Raw genomic sequence first — 22,033 nt, 5'->3', positions numbered from 1 at the left:
TCATTTTATATTGTTTAGCTTTTCAAACTCTGGTATTCCTGCATTATATACTTTCTAGTATTTCTTTTGCAATTTTCCATGTTTGTTATATTTTTCGTTTTACTTTCTCTTATATTTCCAAAGTTCGGTCTGTAAAGCCGACATTACAGATTGAGGCAGCCCTGGCATATTGTATCTTAAAATAGCTTCTCATGAAGAATTCATTCCCAGCTATACTGTAGTTTTGCTCCACCTGAATTGACTATTCAGACACTCTACATTATATATTGGAAGTCATGTGACAACAGCCATTTTGGATCTCTGGAGAACAGTAAATGGACCACAACTTAAGTGTAACATAATTAATAACATCTCACAAGTGTTTGGTGCTTTAAAAGTTTAATGGCACTGTGGGAGTACGATTAAATATAATGCTCTGTGCATTAATATTTTACATGAAACCAAAGGAAGAAAAGAAAAATAAGCCTAAAGGCATATAATGCATCTTCGTAAATCAGAGTGTTTATATTGTTAAAGATCAAGGCATGGCTTAACAGGCAATTCAGAGATATTTTACACATTCTAAAGACAGCTCTTGAAAGAGACTGGCCAAAGTTAGGGGAAAAACAGGAAAAGTAGGAACTGTTGGGATATATATATATATATATATATATATATATATATATATATAAATTATGGAGTCTCAAAAGCTTCCATAGTCTAATGTGCAAAGGTACCATGAATTTCCAAGAGTGCTACTTACGGAGTATCAGTGTTTGTTATGGAGCATTATTAGCCATACTCTTTCTGAGAAAAGTCTATGAGTTGCATGTCACCAATGGATATGTATGTGTGAGCATGTGCACACACCAGGTCTATATATCAGCATCTTGAAAAGATTTCCTTCAACAACCTCCTCAGCTGAATCCACAAGTAACTTTTTATGTTCTACTGAGTTACAATGGGAAGAGGGAAGAGCTGTTGTACTTATGGACAATGGTGTGTGCACACTGTTGTGTACTTACAATTATAGTTCCTTTGCAGTTTTCACAAAGAGTTTCTCACAGCGCAATCCTATGCATATCATCTCAGAAGTAAGGCCTGTGTTTAGTGAGTGTTATTTCCAGTATTTTAAACTTCTATAACAGTGTATCGAAGTTTAAAATACATATTTTCAAGTTTCTTTTAATTGTCTGAAAGTAGAAACAAACACTTCAAAATTTAGTCTCTACAGCATTATTGACAATGAAAGTTTACTAAGCTAATTATATCTAAATATGCACAGAAGAGGCCTGGGGTGTGCCAGCTCCAGTATTTTGAGGGTCCTTGGGCAAGACACCCACGCAGTGTGTTTACCTTCTCACCAACATTTTCACCAGCTCCTATTGCTCCTCATCCTCTTTCTCATCAATACTACTACTCGCTTGCTTGACAGGAAGACAGCCAGTGAACAAATAGACAGTGGCATCTTCTCATCACCACCATTGTCTGGGCCACAGCAAGAGGCAGGTGAACATGCAGGTTGCAGCAATGAAGAGGAGCATCTCTAGGGGTCTTGTCAGTGAGTCCCTGGTGAGCTGTGGGCCCTTGGCCGGTACCCCTTGATGCTGGCTCTAAGTCTGGACATTCTATAAGTAGCTATCTAGTCCACCTCCATATAGAGGAACTTCCAGTTTCTTCTGGATATTTATCATGCAGAGCTTACACACAGTTGTCATCACTGAATTCAAAAGAAGCAGGGATATTCAAAGATGGTATTCCTGCATATTCTATGTATATCAATCCTCTCTTCTATTTAATAACAGATGTTGATACTGGGAAAACATTAAATGTCACCTTGCGTGTGTGATATAACCATAATGCTAGATGAATTTGTAGCTCACCATCCTATGCATTTTACTCAGCACTTGCTAAATCCACTCCTGCTGCTTTTGTAAACTGAGAACTACTTTGTTGACTAAGCAGAGCACCAACTAACCTAATCTGACATCTGTCATAAAATCTAACACTACTTAGGTTGACAGCATCTATCACACAATAAGGAGGCAGTGAAGAAAGAACCACATTAATGTATTGTAGCCACCTAAGTACCACAGTTTGCTTTGCACATGTGAACATGTTTTCATGCTTTCCTTTGTATGACTGTATCACTCAGGTATTCAGGAGTCAGAGTACAAACACGATACAAAATAAACTTGTTGTAAACCACAACTTATTCATCAGAATGTACAGCTATTAAATATAATTTTATAAATTGCTGCATCTAAATAAAGCTACAAATATTTGGCTTATTGGCCCATAGCTTTAGTGATGCAGAAGTAATGAACTTTGTATATTTGTTTTTAAACTTTGTATATTTGTTTTTAATGTTTACTGTTTTTAACTTTTGTAAACCACTCAGAGACCTTCGGCTATAGGGTGGTATATAAATTCAATAAATAAATAAATAAATAACGAACAATCATTATAAGCATTGCTGAGCTAAGATTCACATTCCTACATGGAACCCGTAAACCACCCAGAGAGCTTCGGATATGGGGAGGTATATAAATGTAAATAATAATAATAATAATTATAATCTGAAAAGCAAGCTGGCATACCTAATAGTCAAATAAATACATAATTTACTATATATTTACCAGTAGTTAATATACAGAAACTGAGATCAACACCATTCAACCCATATAAGAAACAGTGGAGTGGACATTCGTTCCTAAATTCTGCAAAATATATTTTAAAAAACCCTAAGAGTGCAATCCTATGCATATTTAGACAGGAAAAATGTCCTACAACTTACCAAAAGCCCTACCACTCCCTGGGGAATGCTGGGAGTTTTAGGACTTTTTTCTGTTTAAACATGCACAGGATTGCCCTGTAAGTTAAATTTCAATGGTGAACTCCTAGGTATGTCTACCATATAACTAGACCATGATGTAAAAATTAATATAAAGAACCCAGAGACTGACCAAAAATAAAAAAAGCTTATGGCATTCTTACCAAGATGATAAATCCATTGTGCCTGTGGCAGACATTTACCAAAATCAAGATTAACAAAACAGCTTTGTTCAAAACATTTTGTTTGAAAACAAACACAAGAAGTAACTCCCAAAGAGGGCTTAGACACTGATACTGTAAACCAAATCTCAATGCAGGTGTGTTATCAAATAAATTTGGAAGGATTATTCGTAATTAACTATTACTGGTTTAAGTTGTTCTCAGAGCCCTAGACACAAACTCTTAAGCTTTAAATATGCTGCTGTTTTTATATCTCTGATGGTTTTTAAATTTTGTATGCTTTTAATGTTTACTGTTTTTAGCTTTTGTGAACTGCCCAGAGAGCTTTGGCTGTGGGGCGGTATATAAATGTAGTTAAATAAATAAATAAATAAGGGATAAAGTTAACTGCTCTTCACAATTAATACAATGATTTTGTTTCCTCAAACAAGTGTAGAACCATAAATTAACACTTAGCAAAGATGAAAATAAAACAATGGCAAGTTGTATGTACAATACAAGACTGGCATCCATTTACATGTAGTCCATGAAGATGCACTGTCTTTAAAGCATGTATCCATAAGATTTCTTTCTTTTAATATTGCAAGGACATTTAATAGCATAGATTACTCATTTAGCATTGCAATTCAATCTTCTTAATGCAGTGATACTAATTAGCAGAAGGGTTTGTAACCGTGCAATCCTATGCATGTTTAGACAGAAAAAAGTCCTGCTGGCTGGTGAATGCTGGGAGTTTTGGACTTTTTTTCTGTCTAAACATTGGACCCAAAATTGCTTAATTACAATTAAATACTGGTAATTACTCCTGGGGCCATACGCTGCAATGGCCCCAGGAGTAATTACCAGTAATCTTTCTATAACCAATACTAGAAGATACCAAAGGTAGAGGAGCCTTTAAAGTACAATGAATCAATTTCATTCTCAAACTACGTGCAGGATTACTTCTGTATTGTGAGATTTCTTCCAGGAGATGCCAATATTTGCAAACCACAGCTTTAAATTGCATTGTATATCCATCATAGGTTAGGGATGCTATAAAACTTTCCTGATTTCTATACTTTTTGTATCTGGAGTGACTAGCTACAAAAGAGGGCAGGGCTGCAGCAGCTGCATGCATACAAATGACACCTGCTGAAATTCCCTTTTCTATACAACCATTAAAGATACAGGAGCCCTTTCTTCCTTTTTAACATAACAATCCAAACTATTCATGGGGTTTGATCTAATTTTGAAGCAACTGTGTTATAATTATTTAGGCTAATCTCTTTGCCTCTGGAGATGAGACCTATGGGCACATAGGCTGCCCTGACTTCAGGCCCAATGGCTGGAATGCTGTGGCTACTAATATAAAAGATGTATGTATCAATAGTGGTTTTGCACTAGTGGAAAGTGTTTCTGCTTGCACATGGCAAGACACAGGATTTTTGCTAGTCACCCTACATACTGGAACCCTCCAGGCAATATCTTGCACTGTTCCATAAGATCCCAACAATTAGAAACAACTTTTCAGGAGACACAGGGGCTGCAGTGGGGGAATTGGGAAAAATCAGGTGCCGTGTGTTACTGAAGTGAAAGTGCTTTCAACTAGTGCAAGCCATTATTGGATACAACTCCTTGAAAATAAATGCCACCCTAGAAATTGCAACTGTATATTAGGCCAAGAAAATGTGGAGAAGGAAGAAGCAAGCTTTCTTTGCACCAACAGTTACAATGCTGAGATTTTCAGGATAGGTTGTTTTGTTTGTTTGTAGATAGGCCATAGTCTAGGAAAAGAAACTGCTAAACTGCTCCAAACAGCCAGCAAAGACCCATCCTTTTAAAGTGCAACACTTATAAAGTTATATTTCCCCCCTTACTGAATGGAGATGAATACTGAGGGTGCCTCTGGGTGGAAGGCTACTGGCATTACCAATCAAAAGACATTGTGCAGTTATTTTATCTTTTCCATCTTAACAGACTTTTTTTTTAAAAAAGGTAAGAAACAAGACAGAAGCAGTGCGGAAGCCCCCACCCCGCCCTTTCAAAATCCTACACTGCACAGGCACTTCTTGATTAGCAGGGTCGCTGATGTCATCTGCCACCCCCCTCAGAATTCTCTGTTTCATCTGAGCTTAGTTGCAACAAAGACGTGTGGCATCTTAAAGACTTAACAGATATATGTATATTGTGGAATAAGATGTTGTGGACTAAATCCCACTCCAGGCATCCGAGGGGTTTACGATCCTGTTGCATCCTGAATAGTGCAATCCTACCCCTAGCACACTTAGAAGTCCATCCCACTGGGTTCAATGGGATTTACTCCCAGGGAAGCGTTAAGACGCATTGTAGTCTTTTCCTGCAACACACGTCCACCGCCACCAGTTCTTGCCTTCCGGCTGTGGCATTTGGGGACGAGAACCGTGGCTAGGCCTTAGTAAGCCGGTGGTGGGGCGCTGGCGCCAACATGATGCAGGTTTAACCGCCTTTTAGCACGGCTCCTACCTAACGGAATCACCTCCTCAGAAGGTTGATTTTGGGGAGGGGGGTGTGTGGTAGGCGTCGGCGGCAGACGGAATGCGCATGCGCACCCCGAGGAGGCAGGGGTGAAAAAGGGGGAGGGCGGCGGCAGCAGCAGCAGCAGTAGAGAAAGAAGGGAGTGGGAGGTGCCGCTTCTTCACCAGCAGCCAACCTGAGCTCAAGCGAGACTGACTGAGGAAACGCGTGAAGCTGCTGCTGAGGAGGCGACTCGGCAGAGAGGGAGGGGAGAGAAGGAAGGCGGTGAAGCGTCACGCTCGCCACCGGGTTACCTCACCACACGGGAACTGACTGAGCCTCTGGGCGGCTCTCGCTCTCTCTCGCTCTCCCCCATTGTTCCCATTCACCGCCTCAGGCGGCGGGTCCACCTAGGCTCCTCCTTCCCCGCTGAGGTAAAGGCGGGCGAAATCGCTCCTTCTCTCCCCTCCGTCTCTTTGTCGCCTCCTCCCGGCCGCGCTCTGCCCCAGTAGGGGCGGGGAAGGGGTGGGGCGAACCGGAGCAGCATGATGGCGGCGGCCGAGGCTGGAGGCGAAGAGGGCGGCTCGGGAGCGGCCGGGGAGCCGGAGGGACACAGCCCTCCAGCCGCCAACGCCCGGAGCAGCAGCAGCAAAAGCGCCACCGCTGCGGTCCTTTTGGGGGGCTCCCCCGTGCCCGGGTTCCAGTCGCTGGGCTCCACCAGGCCTGCCCCTGCGGAGATGTCCAAGGGCCCGTCGCCGCCGGCCCTCCCGCTTCCCGAGGCGGGCGGCGGCGGCGGCGGCACCTTCACTGCCGCGGGGGTTTTCCCCCCGCTGCCGCCGCCTCCTCAACCACCGCTTCCGGCCGGGGGGCTGAGCACAGTGGATGAAGGCGACTCGCTGGACGGGCCCGAATACGAAGAGGAGGAGGTGGCCATCCCTTTGAATGCGCCCCCCACCAACCAGTGAGTATCGCCTCCGACCTACCCGCCCCCATTCATCCCTGCCATGGGGACCCGGCTGGTTCTGTCCCGGCGCCCCGGCTTCCCATTCCAGCACCGCACCCAGTGGGAATGCTGGGTGTGTGTCAAACTCCGGGCAACTCGTGAAAGTTTCTTTGCGCCCGCCTCTTTCTCCTCCCGCATCCCGTTGGAAGAAGCCTTAATTGGTTTAGGCAGCTACCTACCTGCCTGCCTGGGGAAAAAATGGAGAACCCGGGATTAAGTTTCCCTCGTTTTAAATAAAAGCTTCTTAAAACCTTCCTCGGCACAAATCTGAAAGCTTTTCCTCCAAAGCGTCCCGAAGTATGTATTTTGCAAAAGCTGGGCCATATTTTTCGCAAACCAAGCTACCATTTTCTCTTAGCAAGCTTCAGCATTTTGTGTGTGTTCAGGACTTCTCAGTAATTCTAAACCTCAGTGTGAGGTGTTTCTGAGTGTGAATGCGACTTTTATTTACCACGTAGGAGTTTTATTTACCCTACCCCTTCAAGATCTGCAGGGTTTCCTACCTTTCCCTGCCCTATTTGGAGATGCCAGGGATTGAATCTGGGACTTTCTTCTGCTGCAGAGCATATGCTCTTGCCACTGAGTTGGTCAAGCTAAAGAAAGAACTTTTGCAGGTGTTACTCATCATGTAAGATGTAAACAACCTTGCATCTATTCAAACCTCTTTGACATAGATGTTAAATACAAAGGAATGCTGGCTTTTATTGCTATCTGGTCAGCCTTCACTGTTTTAAGTGTCTTCTCTTTAAAAAGCAATAAAAATAGTGGTGGGGGACTCACCTCAGGTCATAGCAAAATCTTCTTGGGAATCTTGACCTACCACTTCTTACCAGACACTTTTCTCACAATCAAAGCTCAAATGTATTATAAATAAATGCTTGGTTTTTTAAATAAATAAATAAATGGGAATACAGTAACTTCGTTTGAAAGAGGCACAGAAGATAGTTTTGCATGGTTAGTTAACCTCTTCGCACCCAACAACTATTCAGAAGTATTCATAAGGGAGGTGATTCAAATGCTGTATGGTAGAAGGTGGGGTTTCATTGTGTTTTAGGTGGCAGGCCTGTTTGCTTGGAAGATTGTCACATTGAATTTAGTAGGATTTATTTCAGAGAAAACATGCATAGAATTAAGGTTTGTGAGTGTCATGTGGAAATCAGGAGTGTAAGTTATTTTAATATAGTCAAACTAGCATTTGACTTTATGTGGCATAGAGGCCCTAGAGATGATACTTTTCCGTAGAACAAAATGTGTTGATCCTGGTATGTTTTCTACACAGAGGTGTAACTGTAGAAAATGCTTACGTTAGTATGAAAAACCACCTAGATTTTTTTCAGGAAGTAGTCCTTAGTTAGAGTAAGCAAAATTCTATTCATGACCAGAAGTCTGCAATTTTCTGGCTGGATAAGTTAGTGAAGACTAATATTGTTGCCAGGTTCCTTTCTGTCCCCTTTACCTGCTTGATAGAGACTGCCCAGTAGCAGCCAAGGGAGATTCTCTCTCCCCCCCCCCCACATCTTTCCTACAGGAGAGAAAAGCAGGGAGCATGTGCTGGTTTTAGCCACTGCTCAGCACAGAATTTGGAATCACACTGCTGAATAGTGGCTTAAGTCCACCTGAAAGAATGGTGAGAGAGTGCTGACTTCAGCCAATGTTGGGCTGCACTATTGAGTGCTGCTGAGCAGTAGCTGGATAAGCCCCTGTCACACTTTGCAGCAGGAAAGGGTGGCGTGCATGGTTTGGTGGTTTGACCTTGTATATTTAAAACACTCAAGGCACCTTGGCCATTAAACTCTCCAATCACCCCCATCCTTCCTCCCAACCTTGGAGCTGAAAAGAAGATCACCATGCAGCTGAGGGGACAATCCCCACTCACCTCTGCAGCTTCAGAGTTGAAAGAAGGCTGGTTGCTTGTTAATACTCAACAGAGAATTAACATAGTCATACATCAAAGCCTGTTCATGACACTTGCTTGGTAGGTGTACCTCCATAGAGGGAAAATATATCTGAACTTTCTCTGCAAAGAGATGGAGTGCAGTTCTATATAGTGTCCTGAACTACTATAGGAAGTGAATTACTGCAAGTCTGCTAATTCCCATAAACTCCAGCTTTCTATGTTCTTTTTGCATAAAAGCTCTCTTATGAAGTGTGGAAAGGGAATCTTTAGTAATGATGGCCTCTTCTAGTGGCATTCCACTATGGCAGGTTTTGGGAATGTATGGCCGTCAGATGCTGTTGTACTACAACTCTTGCAGCCCTAGCCCACATAGTGAGGGATGATGGGAGTTGCCATCCAAGAATCTCTGAAGGGCCACATGATCTCCATTCATGTGTTTTGGGGAACATGTTGGTCAAACAGTCTGTCCCGCACACTCAGGTCCTCTGGGGTGAACTTACTTCAGTCAGTTAAAACTAGGCTGACATCAGTTTCCCAGAGGACCTTTTCTTCTATCACCCCCAGATTGTGGAATGGGCTGCCGAAGAAGATTCGTAAAATTAACTCTATGTGTGGTTTTAAAGCAGCTTTAAAGACTAGCCTTTTCCGGCAGGCCTATCCAGATCAATGTAAAATCAAGAATCTTTAAGATGTATTGATTCTGTACTAATGTTGTTCCCCACCTCGATCCAAAGGGAGAGGCGGGTAAGAAATAAATTCATTATTCTTATTAACTGTGCTGCAGGTTACATGGATAGTGTGTGTGTTAATTATCTATTAACTGCTCTTCAGCCAGCTAAGTGGCTTTCAACAAATTTATTCAAATGTAGAATAAGCAGTACAGTAAAACACAGTGAAGCAGAGCAGCAGCAAAATTCTGGCATCAATATCTAAGACCAACAGATCTGAAATGTCTGGACAAAGAAATAGTGGTTGGTTTTGTTGGTTTTGGTGCAAAAAACAACAACAACAACAGCGATAGTGCTAAGTAAACCTCCTTGGAGAGGGAATTCCAAGGTTAGGTCTTTTGATGATGGAGGTACTTGGAGAAGGGACTCAGACGATGTCTGGACAGGCTGTGATCCTTTAGGTATCCGGCTTCCAAGCCATTTAGGGCTTTAAAGGTTAAAACCAGCACTACAGTGTGCTTCACGCACTCAGCTGCAGTTGCTTCAAAATGCAATCCTATGTTACTAACTGTAGGTTCCAAATAGACATCAGGGGCTGTCCCACATACAGGGCATTGCAGTAGTCTAGATGAGATGTTATGAGAGCTTAGATAATTTGTGGCTAGGCTTGATTTATCTAGGAGGGATCATAGCTGTCTCACTAGCCTTGCCTGGTGAGATGTCTGAGCCACAGAGGCAATTTGGCTCCCAAAGCTAAGGTTAGATCTAAAAACATTTCCATACAGTTTGATCCTTTGGGTCCAATGTGTTGTGTTCTCCAGTAGTGGCTGTACAACCACCTTTTTCAAGGTGAATGGAAACACCCCCATCCTCTAGCAAGGAGATATTTATTTGCCCCAGGGCTCAACTAGTCATTATGTATGCAACATAATAATGCATTCATGTATGTGGCTTTATTATTTCCATTTGGAATAAACTCTCCAGAATTAAATACTAAATATCAGGAAATAGGAACTTAATAGGTGTGATGGCAGAAATAGATAAACACAACCTTGTGGGTGTGTAGTGTAGTGGGTAACCTGTTTCGGCCTTAGCAACAGGCTTTTTGAAGAACTTCCTGCTATGTTAAGAGGAGGCTTTTAGGCCATAATATGGGCTTCTGGATTTTTTGTATTGGATATTCAGTTAAACTGTAGACAGGATTGGTAAACATGGCTCTAAGAAATGAGATCTTTTTAAAGCTGTAATGTTACAATTCCTGGGGGCTATAGGATGTCGCAGATCTCCCTTTCTGCAGGTAGGAAAAGGTCTAGTCTTGGATGCCACCCTATAGTGGAAAACTCTTCAGATACTTAAAAGGTTGTCACACAGAGGAGGGCCAGGATCTCTTCTCGATCCTCCCCAAGTGCAGGACACGGAATAACGGGCTCAAGTTAAAGGAAGCCAGATTCCAGCTGGACATCAGGAAAAACTTCCTGACTGTTAGAGCAGTACGACAATGGAATCAGTTACCTAGGGAGGTTGTGGGCTCTCCCACACTAGAGGCTTTCAAGAGGCAGCTGGACAACCATCTGTCAGGGATGCTTTAGGGTGGATTCCTGCATTGAGCAGGGGGTTGGACTCGATGGTCTTGTAGGCCCCTTCCAACTCTGCTATTCTATGATTCTATATGTACTAAACTGGTTATTTATCTTTGCAAAATTATGTAATTCTTTCTTCATATATTCTACTGTATATTTTTGTCTTGTTTTTACATATAAGTTACCCCAAGTGCTTTGTAATGGGTGGGATATAAATAAAAACAAACAATACTACGATCCTTGTATAATACATATAATCTGAAGAAGTCCAAAACAAATCACTGGGATGTCTTTGGAGTTAGATTCAGCTTTCTATATTGGTAGAGTAAAAATGTCCTTTAGTAGGTAAAGGTGTATTTTTCTGATTTTTTTTCCTGGGGAGAAATAAGATTCTCTGTAGAACAGTGGTACAGTACATTCAATATATATGGGAAGACCATTTGTAGGTTTTCAGTGTTTGATGGTATAAATTATATGTGGTTATTAAGAGACTTTTAAAAAGTACTTCACAGAAAAACATGTTCCTTAAATAATGCATGATGTATATAGAAAATGACAGTTTTCTCACCCCAACTTTCATTGATCTTAGTAGTGTTAAGTTTTAAAGATGTATCGTGTTTTCCCTTTGCAGTACTTCTTTAGTCTCTTTAGAGTGAACCATACAAAGTTGCACAAATATTTGTGGTAATATATGGTTTCTATACATATGGGAATCTTAATGTTCTAATATTGGGTTAGATCCAACTTCATAGTTCCACTAGTGAAATGGATACTGCTGGAGTATTGCTTGCAGCTTTCTGCTCCAGAGAATTGGGGGACCCTCTGCTGGTGGAATGACAAAGTTTGTTCCAGTCCATTATACTAATAAAATATCTGAAGCAAATACTTTTGAGATCTGCAAGGATTGAGTGTTAAATTTATCTCTGCTCCAAAATTGTAGAGCAGTCAGTGTTTAAAAAAGGAAGTCCAAGGCTAACACTTCCTTTCTAAGCCTTGATTCATATTTGCATAAGGATATCTCCTTGGTTTTACTGGAACTTACTTTGTATATATGTGGGAGTATGTAAAACTGAAATAAACTGTGTGTGTTTTAATACATGCTTTTAAACGCAAGTGAGATTTGCAAACTGATCCTAGGATGTAGCCACAGTACAATCTTGACTAAAATATTAGTATTTTTAGACTTTGATAGCTTATTAGGAATGGGTAACTAATGTTCAGTTTTAGATTTGATGTGATATTCATGCTTGAATTCAAATTAACTTTTTAATGTTTTATGTTTATATGAAGTTTGAAGTACGCTTGTGTTACTTCTCAGCATGAAACAGTTCTGCCAACACTTTAATCATTGGTGATAATTGTGCCTATGTTGATGCTGGAGCAGCTTATTTTATTGGCTTGATTGGAAGTATCATATGAGACAGGATTTCATCTGGAAATGAAAACAAGAAAAGGAAAACCAGAACAAACCAGTGTGAATGCACAAGGGACTAAGGGCCAAACTATTACTATATGACTGTATGTAATGACTTGGTTTGCATGTAATGACAACTCAGCATGGGGTGAATCATGGCTTGTCGTTATGTGTGAATCCTGCAGTATGGTTTAACTATGGGTTGCTAACCATGACCACATCAGGAAGAGAACCCATAGTTTGTTGTTGGATTGTGAACTTTGGGTTGTTCGTGGTTAACAACCCATAGTTAATTCATAGTGCATGATTCACATTTAATGACAACCCACAATTCAGCAACAACCTATATTCTGGCTTGTTACATGAGAACCATGCCAAAAAAACCACACACCACCTAGCTGCAGCTCCCAATCAAGATTACAGCATTGGAGGAGGAGGAGGAGTGTAGCTATTTGCCCCAATGGTGAAAATCACCCCGGTGAAATTCACCCCGCCCACACGTTGCTGTCCGTGGGAGGGAAGTTGTCATTGGCTCCAACGGCAGTTTCCCTTCTTGGGGTATAGCAGGTTTTTTTAGGGGGGTGAGGGGTGATTTTGATCATGACTGTGGTATAAGGAACTGTCGTGGAGGGCCCTATGGCTACTTAAAAGAATGTATCAGACATGTTGATTCAGTTATATGGTTAACATATTGTCTAATAATAGGTCTATTGTAGCATGAGTTTAGTCTTTGATGTGGAATAAGCAAATTCTCAGGCTGCTTCAATTGCTGCTTGTCATCTTATATACGAGTAATAAGTTATAGCTAGAAAGTACATGCCGTTAAGTGAAATGTGATCTTCGTTTAGGGCAGCCCCATAAATATAATCCCAGGTGGCAGATTGACAGTGGTCTTTTGTATTTGGGGACCATGCATGAAATAGAAATGAAATAAAGTTTTGTTTGAAACACATAGGGTATCGGGCAGTAATAATACATCTTTTCTTTAGTTTTGTATATAACTATTCAAACGGGGCCATAAATAAATAATAACAAACCATGGTTTGATCTGAGCCTTGGGCTCCCCCGCCTATTTCTCCCTCAACTTGCCCCCTTCAGATGTAGCAGCAAACTGTGCAAAGATGTCAGCGGAAGACTTGGCTTTTGTGCTTCCTCTCTTCTCTTATACACTCCAATTCACTCCGTAATTTACTAAGCACAAGGATAAAACATATCTGTTTGCAAAATAATCAGTGTTCTGGGGAACCATGATTCCAGAGTCAAGTGTTTGTTTCAACATCTTTGTTTTAAATGCCCTTCCTCACCTGCCTAGGGCATGCCACTACTTGCTAATGTCCTTCAGAAGTAATTTAATAAGGGAGTAGTGAAGGCTGTTTGGCAAGAACTGAAGATTCTCAAATACTGTATATGCTACAAACTTGTGTGAATAAATTCTAAGTTAATCACTGTGAATCCTTTTTAAATTTAAGTTAAATTATGAGGGGCAGGCTTTTAAACCTGTAATATAAAGTGACTGAATCTTACCTCAGTAGTTGGTGTGTTTAAGGTTATTACATTACATGTTTAATTTGTTTTATTATTGTACCATAAGAAGGTCTTGTTTAAATTATTGAAAACTTTTAGATGTTTTCCAGAGCATTGTGAGAAAATAATGCTTTTCCACAGCAGAGATATTCTTACTTTGTTGAGCAAGTAATAGATTTAGAAAGCCCTGAAAACTAGTGTTTGTAGACACACTGACTAATGAGGCTTTTATCTAAACTCTATCTTCTCCCCCATCAGAAAAAGTAAATTTGTTTGATTCCCTTTGTGCAGAGGATTTGAAAAATATTACTGTAAAGTGATTGACACCTCCTGAGTCATATGTAATATAAGTGTACTAGGCATTTCTCCCCCTCCGTTTTTTAAAACAGTATTGGTTCGTGGCCTGTTACACTCTGGGCCAGGGCGAGAGATAGTTGAACCCTCGGTAGCATGTTGTGACGAGTTTGCACGGCACTTTGAAGATAAAGTCGCTCAGATTCGTCATGAATTGGACACCACACTTATTATTATTATTTTTATTATTATTATTTATTTATATAGCACCATCAATGTACTGCACACTTAATGCAGCTCCACTAGTAGAGGCGTTCAGAGCGCCGTCCGGTTCAGCTTTATTGGATGAGTTTCAATTAGTGAGGCCCGAGGATGTGGACAAGGTGCTTGGCCACGTCCGGTCGACCACCTGTGTGCTTGACCCTTGCCCTTCGTGGCTCATTACATCAAATAAGGAGGGGATCGCCGGCTGGGTCCAGGAGGTTGTAAATGCCTCCTTGAGAGAGGGAGTGGTGCCGGCCTCTTTAAAAGAGGCAGTAATTAGACCACTCCTGAAGAAGCCTAACCTGGACCCGGAGGATGTTAACAACTACAGGCCGGTGGCTAATATCCCCTTCCTGGGCAAGGTGCTTGAGCGGGTGGTTGCAGGACAACTCCAGGCACTCTTGAATGAAACGGATTATCTAGATCCATTTCAATCGAGTTTCAGGGCTGGTTTTGGAATGGAAACTGCCTTGGTCGCCCTGTGGGATGACCTCTGTCGGGAGAGAGACAGGGGGAGTGCGACCCTGTTGGTTCTCCTGGACCTCTCAGCGGCCTTCGATACCATTGACCATGGTATCCTTCTGGATAGGTTGTCTGAGCTGGGAGTTGGAGGTACTGCGCTGCAGTGGTTCTGCTCCTACTTGGATGGCCGATTCCAGAAGGTGGTGCTGGGGGATTATTGCTCTGTGCCGTGGCTCCTAAGCCATGGGGTTCCGCAGGGCTCTATCTTATCCCCTATGCTGTTTAACATATACATGAAGCCACTGGGGGAGGTTATCCGGAAATGTGGACTGAGGTGTCATCAATATGCGGATAATACCCAGCTCTACCTTTCCTTTTCATCAAATCCAGGTGAGGCAGTGACTGTTCTGAACCAATGCCTGGGCACGGTAATGGACTGGATGAGGGCTAACAAACTGAGACTCAATCCAGACAAGACGGAGATACTGTTAGCGGGTGGTTCATCTGTCCGGCGAGGTGAAGTTTGCCCTGTCCTGGACGGGGTTGCACTCTCCCTAAAGGATCGGGTCTGTAGTTTGTGGGTGCTCTTGGATCCAGAACTGTCACTTGAGGCACAGGTGAACTCAGTGGCAAAGAGCACCTTTTATCAGCTTAGGTTGATATACCAACTACGCCCTTATCTGGACAGAGATAGCCTAGCTACATTGCTGTTTTAACCATGTAAAATATATCATAATGTGTTATATAAAATGGTACTATTTGGCATATTTATGAAATTTACAGAGCAATCCTGTGCAATCCTCAAAAGTAAGCTTGCTCCAGTAAGCATGCATAGTGTGTTCCAGTTGTTTGAAGGAAGAGGTGAAATAACTGACCCCAAGTGTAACAGCATGCTCCAACCTGGTCAATTAAGAGAAAAGGGAGATCAGGAGTTTACAAAATTTAACTTAGCTTTACTGTTCAACAATTATTTATTATTGCCATTGACCTGATCCTTTCCCCAAGTCTTCTGCCATGTGCAGAGATCTTGGTGGAATGGAGTGGTCTTCTTTATCTTTACACTGGACTTCAGAGCAGCAAGGGAGACTTGTGCTGTTCTGCCTTCTCCAAAGCCCAGTCTGAAGTGAGACACAACACTTGTCCTTGTCATGCCCAGTCACAGCACTTGAGGAAGGAAGTGTCCTTTCCTCTCTCTTTGTGCCAGATTTCAGAGAGAGAAAATGGGGTGAAAGTCTCTTGTGCTGCTGCTTCAGAATTTAGCATATGAGAAGTTGATAGCTCTTTCCTCAAGTTACCTGCATTTGGTAGAAGGCTTGGGGGTGGGGTAGGGTAGGGTAGGGAACCCTCTTGTGGTCCTGAAATTTGTGGAAAACTGAGTGTACATCAACAGGGGTGGTCATCAGTAGCAGCCAGATTTGTGGAATCAAGTATGCATTGATATGGATTTTCCAGAAAATTGTTCACTGGCCTAAATAGATTGAGTGCACAGTCCTAAAGTATGGCAAACCAGGGCACTATTACATGGTTTGCATGTCACAACAATCCAGTTTTGGAAAAAACTGGATTGTTGTGAATGAGTGTGCTTGTTCCCACTGCCTGATTGTTCTAACTCTGGGCTGTCTCTCCCCAAACAACCCTGAATTCCTGTTCCAAACAGCATGCTGAACAACTCGGGGACTTAGTATCCCTGAGTTGCTTAGCTCTGCCTACCTTTAGCAGGAATGATTGGGTGGTAGAAGCCAGCACCCTCATTTATTCCTGCTTGTTTACAAAAAACAAACTGGGTTGTTGTGACATACAAACCCACCTTGTGTTTCCTAAGGATAGTTGTCTGAAAAAGTTAATTACAACTTCTGATTTTAAATTTGACTGTATTGTATCTGTTCCAGTTGCATGTTTTGATGGGTATTGTATCCATTTCTTATGTTACTAATTAATTTTATGAAACACATTTCTAAAATCTTCAGAAAAATATTACATCAGGAAATTTTCCACTCCACATAATGATAAGAAAACATATTTAAACATCTATCAAATTCCAATACTTTTATAAGATTTGCACCTAAATTCCTGTTGATAGGTTTGGAATGGTACTTTGCTTGGACATAAATACCACTGAAGGACCTCTTTCCAAGCTAAAACAAAATAAAGGTACCTGTGTTGATATTTATTTATTTATTGCATTTTTATACCGCCCAATAGTCGAAGCTCCCTGGGCGGTTCACAAAATCTAAAACCATTCAAAGTATAAAACAAACAGTATAAAATCATTATTAGGCCAACCTAAAGAACACAAGAAATGTGTAAACTTTTGAGATCTCCAGATCTTTTCATCTGCCAACACGCTACCCAAAAGCAATGTTACAAAAAAGTGTTTGGGGAGAAGGGTATAGGTCTGAGGAAAAACAGTTACAAGATCATTTTCTTTGTAGCTTTTGAGCACTATAGTATAACTTTGATCTACCAGGAATCAAGCTGCCACTTGCTTACCTCCACCCCAAGAAAAATACGGAACTGTTTCAAAGGCTGGCATTTTAGTGTGTATCCTGTTTTCTAGAGGTGTATTATCTACAGGAGTTTCCTCAGGATATTCATTAGAACAGTTTACTGCCATGTTTGCAAAGTGTGACCTACTTCCATGGTCTGTTCCACTTTTTCATTTATTGTTAGCCAAAATTATGCCGAAGTAAGATTAATGAAACATATAAATGTTTCATTAAGAAACATATAAATATAACCAATTCACCACCAATTCATCAGGATTTTGTGTTTTTTATTATTAGTTTAGAGAAATAGACCAGCCAGCCTGAGTATTTTTCTTAAGGTATTTTAGTTAATTATTGCCCCTCTCCAAAAAGGGCCTAAGCCTATATATTTTTGGTTTTAAAAGAAATTAAAATAGAGAGAAGGCAATGGCCAGGGAACTGACTTCAGAGTGATGAATCTTGCTTACCATCCCAGTTCTTAAGGAGCGTCATACACTTCTTGTTACATTGGCTATAGATTCTTCTGCAAAACATCAGCAGCCTTATCAAACAGTGGTGATCTGCTTGCAATGCAGGAATATCTTTCTACAGCTGGATTTGTTTCTGGAAGAGAGCCTTCCTGCACTAAAATTATGCATGCAGTTCCCCCAGCTTGATCCGTTCATCACCTGAGCATGTGCATCTTTCAGGATTCTAGTGCAATAAAGCGAACATAGTGCATGACACCATTTGCCCTCCAACAAGTAATTGATGCTATGAAGGCCGAACACAGCAGCATCTTTTTTATATTACATAGCATATGGCTGTGTCTGAGATCTTTGGATTGGCGGTCATGAGGATAAACAATCACCCCCACTACATATTTAATTCTAACTTTTAAATAGAAAACATTTTCCATGAAAGCAAGTGGCTTTCAAAACTATACCTGGGCTTGGCAAGAATGAGGCAAGCAATGGGTGATCAGTGCATATTCTTAATTCTTGCCATCATCAGGTCATGGGCCAGCTCTGTGGAAACGGATTGGAGGAGGTACAAGAAAGATATCCAGTTCTATCAGCCACAGAAGAAATAGTTTAAGTGTTTAGCACTTATGTCACCGTGGTGGTATGTGGCCAGTGGCCTTACTAGGCAGTGCAACAAATACCACTTCTTTACTATTTGGTCTCATAGTTCCAGCTGGTGTTGGGTTTATGCCCCACAAGCTGAAGTGTGGGTTTGGCCAGGTGTGAGGCAGGTCACCTTATATTCTACCTGTGTATGCTTGCAGGAACATTTTCCCACAGAAGAATTTGTTTCTAGAAGTTTTTACAGTAAAATTATGTATGCAGTTCCCCCAGCTTGATACCTGCATCCATCTCCTGAGTCTGTGCAGGATTCTAGGTCAGTAATGAGTATAATGCCTGACACCATTCACAGTACTGATCACCAGGGCGGAGACTGGTGATCAACAAGGAATTAATACCATGAAGGCTGACAGCAGCCATCTCTTCAGTATTATGCAACACATAGCTATACACTGAAGGCCTACTGAATTTTACAGAGTTGTAGCCTCTCTGCTGCTATTTGGATAAGTCATTGCTGTGCTGCTGCTTCTGTTCATGACTACCAAAAAGAACATAAAGCACTGGAAAGTTGGCTTATTGTAATAGCAGTCACTGCAGGCCTTCTGCAAGGCCTTCAGTTAAGCCCCCCACCCCCCGTCTCTTTAAACACTTGTGACTATGCTGCGGTATCTGATGGCTATAGGAGATTTAAACCACTCCATGCTCACATGCTTTCATTTTATCAAATGGGTTGAAGTTAACATACAATGTCTTTATGCTTTGTTTTCCAGGTGGTATCATGGAAAGCTTGACAGAACTATTGCAGAAGAACGCCTTCGACAAGCAGGGAAATCTGGAAGTTACCTTATTCGAGAGAGTGATCGAAGGCCTGGATCATTTGTGCTTTCATTTCTTAGTAAAACCAATGTTGTTAATCACTTTAGGTGAGTATTTTATATGATATGTTTTTGAAAAAGCTGATTGTTTATACAGATACACTTTTGAAGCTTAGCAAAGCCTCTATGTGTCATTTGGAGACTTTTGTTTTTCCTGATTCAAGACTTCAGAGGACAGAATCAGCAGAGGAAGCAACATGGAGAGGGGGAAGGCAATGAGTGCAATAGTTGTACTAGTGGGAGGGGAGGAAGCTGTATTGGAGGACAGTGATGTGATGCATTTAACTTGGTGTTTTTCATGTTTTTGTCTTTCAGAAGACTCTTTGCATATTGATTGCCAAGGAATCTCTATGTATGGTGGAGAATTCTGGAGCATGTTTGAGGATACATGTTCAGTTCATGCATGGGTCAGGTCCACAGGACCTCATTGATTCCCTGAAAGAACTGAGAATGTGTCCTGGAAAATACATAAGCAATTCAAATAATATTGCAAGGGTTGATTGCTCATCATGTTTCATTTGCTAGGGCTTTGCCCCTTTCCTATCCCTTATTACCACCCAGAGAGCTCCGGCTATTGGGAGGTATAGAAATGCAATAAATAAATAAATAAATAATAAATTATTACTCTGATGAAATGTTCTAGTAGCCTGAGACGTCTCCTCTGGACTAGTAGTCCTGCTGTGTGCTCTGTAGCCATCGTTTTCCTCTATCTGCAGAGGGGGAAAACATATATGTGGACCAAACTGTGAGATGTTTGAGTGGCTGCTAATATCTAAGCAACCATGGTGGCCCTGCTTGGCACTCTCTGTAATTTCAGATTAGGGAGCTTGGGCTTTCTAGCCTTAATTTGCAAATAGGGAGAGAATCAGGCAAGGCTGCTCCAGCTGTTTGGAGACTGGCAACTGCCTAGGCACTATCCACATGCTCCACAGCTGTCTCTTCTCTCTGTCTTGAATGTATACCTGTATTCTGGAGGTTGGGCTCAAGAGTTGTTCTTTCCCCACCTTCTAGAAAGAGGTGGGAGAATCTTTGATCAGTAGCTTTCTAGCCATCTAAGTAGTAGTAGTTTTTTTTTTTTTTTAAGGCTAGATGGGAGGATAGGGACTCATCTGATTTCCTGGGTGCAATTCTTACTCTCCATAGTTAACCAACAGTAACTGGTTGCAAGCCTGACACATCCACCATGGTCTGCATATGCACTGCAGGGAAAGATTAGTAGATGGGCAAGGGTTCTAAGAAACACAGTATGAAAACCACAACTTGATCTGTTTGCTAATGGTAGTTGTTGAATGCCTCAGATAAATAGGTAAATAGTGCTAGGTGTAGTGGATGAATTAAATTCTTAAGCTTAAGTGTATTAAATCTTATCAAAATGAGGCTTGTAACTCCTTAAAATAGTTGTCAAATTTTGAGGAAGGAAAGCTCTCCACTTTTTCTGAGGTTTCCTACCATGTATTAATTTTGTGTATCTGTAGGTGGAAGTAAAGGGATTCTTTATGAGGAGGGAGGGGTTGTTCCAGATAAGGGTTCAGAATTTTAGCATGGGGTTCTTTCATATCTATTCTCTGCTACATGGAACCATTAAGTAAACTTTAATATAGCTTTGTATACACACAGACACCTATCTCACTCTTAAGTTTCTGAATGCATGCATGTGTAGGGCGGGTTCATATGCAGTAACAGCCTAAGGCTTTAAAAAACAACAAAAAACTGGGTTGTCATGAACAAGCTGGCATACTTGTTACCATAGCTCGAGCGCTCCTGCTTGGCTCCTCCTACCAGTGGGAACAGCTAAACAATACAACCCTCCTCAGATAAACCAGAGTTCCAAGTTTTTAAGTCATGATAAACAACTCAGGGATAGTGTGTCCCTGGGTTGTTTTGCTGCTCCACTGGCAGGAGGAGCCAAGCTGTGGTGAGTAGCATGTTGGCTTGTTCACATTGGCTCGTTCAAACAAGTCATATTTTAAAAAAGACAACCTTGGGTTGTCATTGTGTGTGAACTGGGCCATAGTGTTAGATGTATGCTTTAAAGCAGAATTCTCCTCACATCCCCTGATGTTTTGGAATACTGTCAGGGATGATGGTGGGCACATCTGGAGGGCACCAGGTTGGGGACATTGCTTTAACATTTTCAAAACTTACTGTTCAACAAAGACTGAAGCAGTGTGAAAGTATATATTTTTGAATTTATTTGTGTAAACTTATTAAATATTCTACTAACAGTGACCGTTAAAAATTTCTCTCCCAGGATTATTGCAATGTGTGGTGACTATTACATTGGCGGACGACGGTTTTCTTCACTTTCTGACCTAATAGGTTATTACAGCCATGTATCTTGTTTGCTTAAGGGGGAAAAGTTGATGTCTCCTGTAGCACCTCCAGAGGTATGTGTTTTGTTTTTTTTAAAGGAATGTTTGGCTTTTTCCTGAAATGTTTACAAATACACCCATTTTGCTCTAAAAATGTGTATAGGAATGAAGGCCCAGGAAAAAAAACACACAGGAAAAATGGGAGGTGGAGGAGAGAGTTTCCCCCCAAGAATCAGGTTTTCACACACATACACACCCCCACACCCCAAAATATAATTTTGGATTATAAAGTACTTCATTTTAGAATAAAGTGTTAATGACAAGGTGTTCTTATATTGCTGCATGGCCTCCCCTCCATCCAACGAATTCCTAAAAAGTATGAAATAGGAAGACCTTTACATAAGACTAGAGATCTAACAATTCTGGAACTTTGGAAGCCAGAGGGGAAGATGGATTTTTAATCGTATCTATAAGATTCTTAACGTAGTTATTCCATTCCTTATTAAATTGATCTAATGTGTCTTTTACTGATAGACATTTAGTGCTCCAAGTCATGCTCAGTTTTACAATAATGACAAGAGTCAAAATATATGTGAAGAAAATGTGCATTCTTGACGGATTTAGGGTTTGGGTGTATAGAGTCTTCTGTTTCTGGGCCTGTTCTGATTAGACGCTGTAGCAGTCATTGAAAGTAGTTCTAAAACCTGCATGTAAAACAAACATT

The 22,033-nt window shown here is 41.3% G+C and overlaps 1 protein-coding gene across 3 annotated transcripts in view; it reads left to right on the top strand.

Moving 5' to 3' along the window:
* The first annotated feature begins 6,011 nt into the window (after positions 1–6,011).
* The window catches only part of RASA1 (RAS p21 protein activator 1), a 51,879-nt gene continuing 35,857 nt past the window's right edge, over positions 6,012–22,033 (top strand). For 2 of the 3 annotated variants that reach the window (XR_010025602.1, XM_063129640.1), the window contains exons 1-3: positions 6,115–6,427; positions 18,893–19,045; positions 21,249–21,384. Coding sequence is in view for 2 of the 3 variants with exons in the window: in XM_063129640.1 (XP_062985710.1) it covers positions 6,204–6,427; positions 18,893–19,045; positions 21,249–21,384 (513 nt within the window). In the remaining variant the exon portion in view is untranslated. Of the gene's footprint in view, positions 6,428–18,892; positions 19,046–21,248; positions 21,385–22,033 lie in introns of all 3 variants that reach the window. The other variant, XM_063129639.1, reaches the window with a different exon arrangement.

This window comes from Elgaria multicarinata, chromosome 6, assembly GCF_023053635.1.
Source record: "Elgaria multicarinata webbii isolate HBS135686 ecotype San Diego chromosome 6, rElgMul1.1.pri, whole genome shotgun sequence".
Taxonomy (NCBI): domain Eukaryota; kingdom Metazoa; phylum Chordata; class Lepidosauria; order Squamata; family Anguidae; genus Elgaria; species Elgaria multicarinata.
The sequence above is the reverse complement of the archived record's forward strand: the minus strand, read 5'-3'. Positions and strand labels throughout refer to the sequence as shown.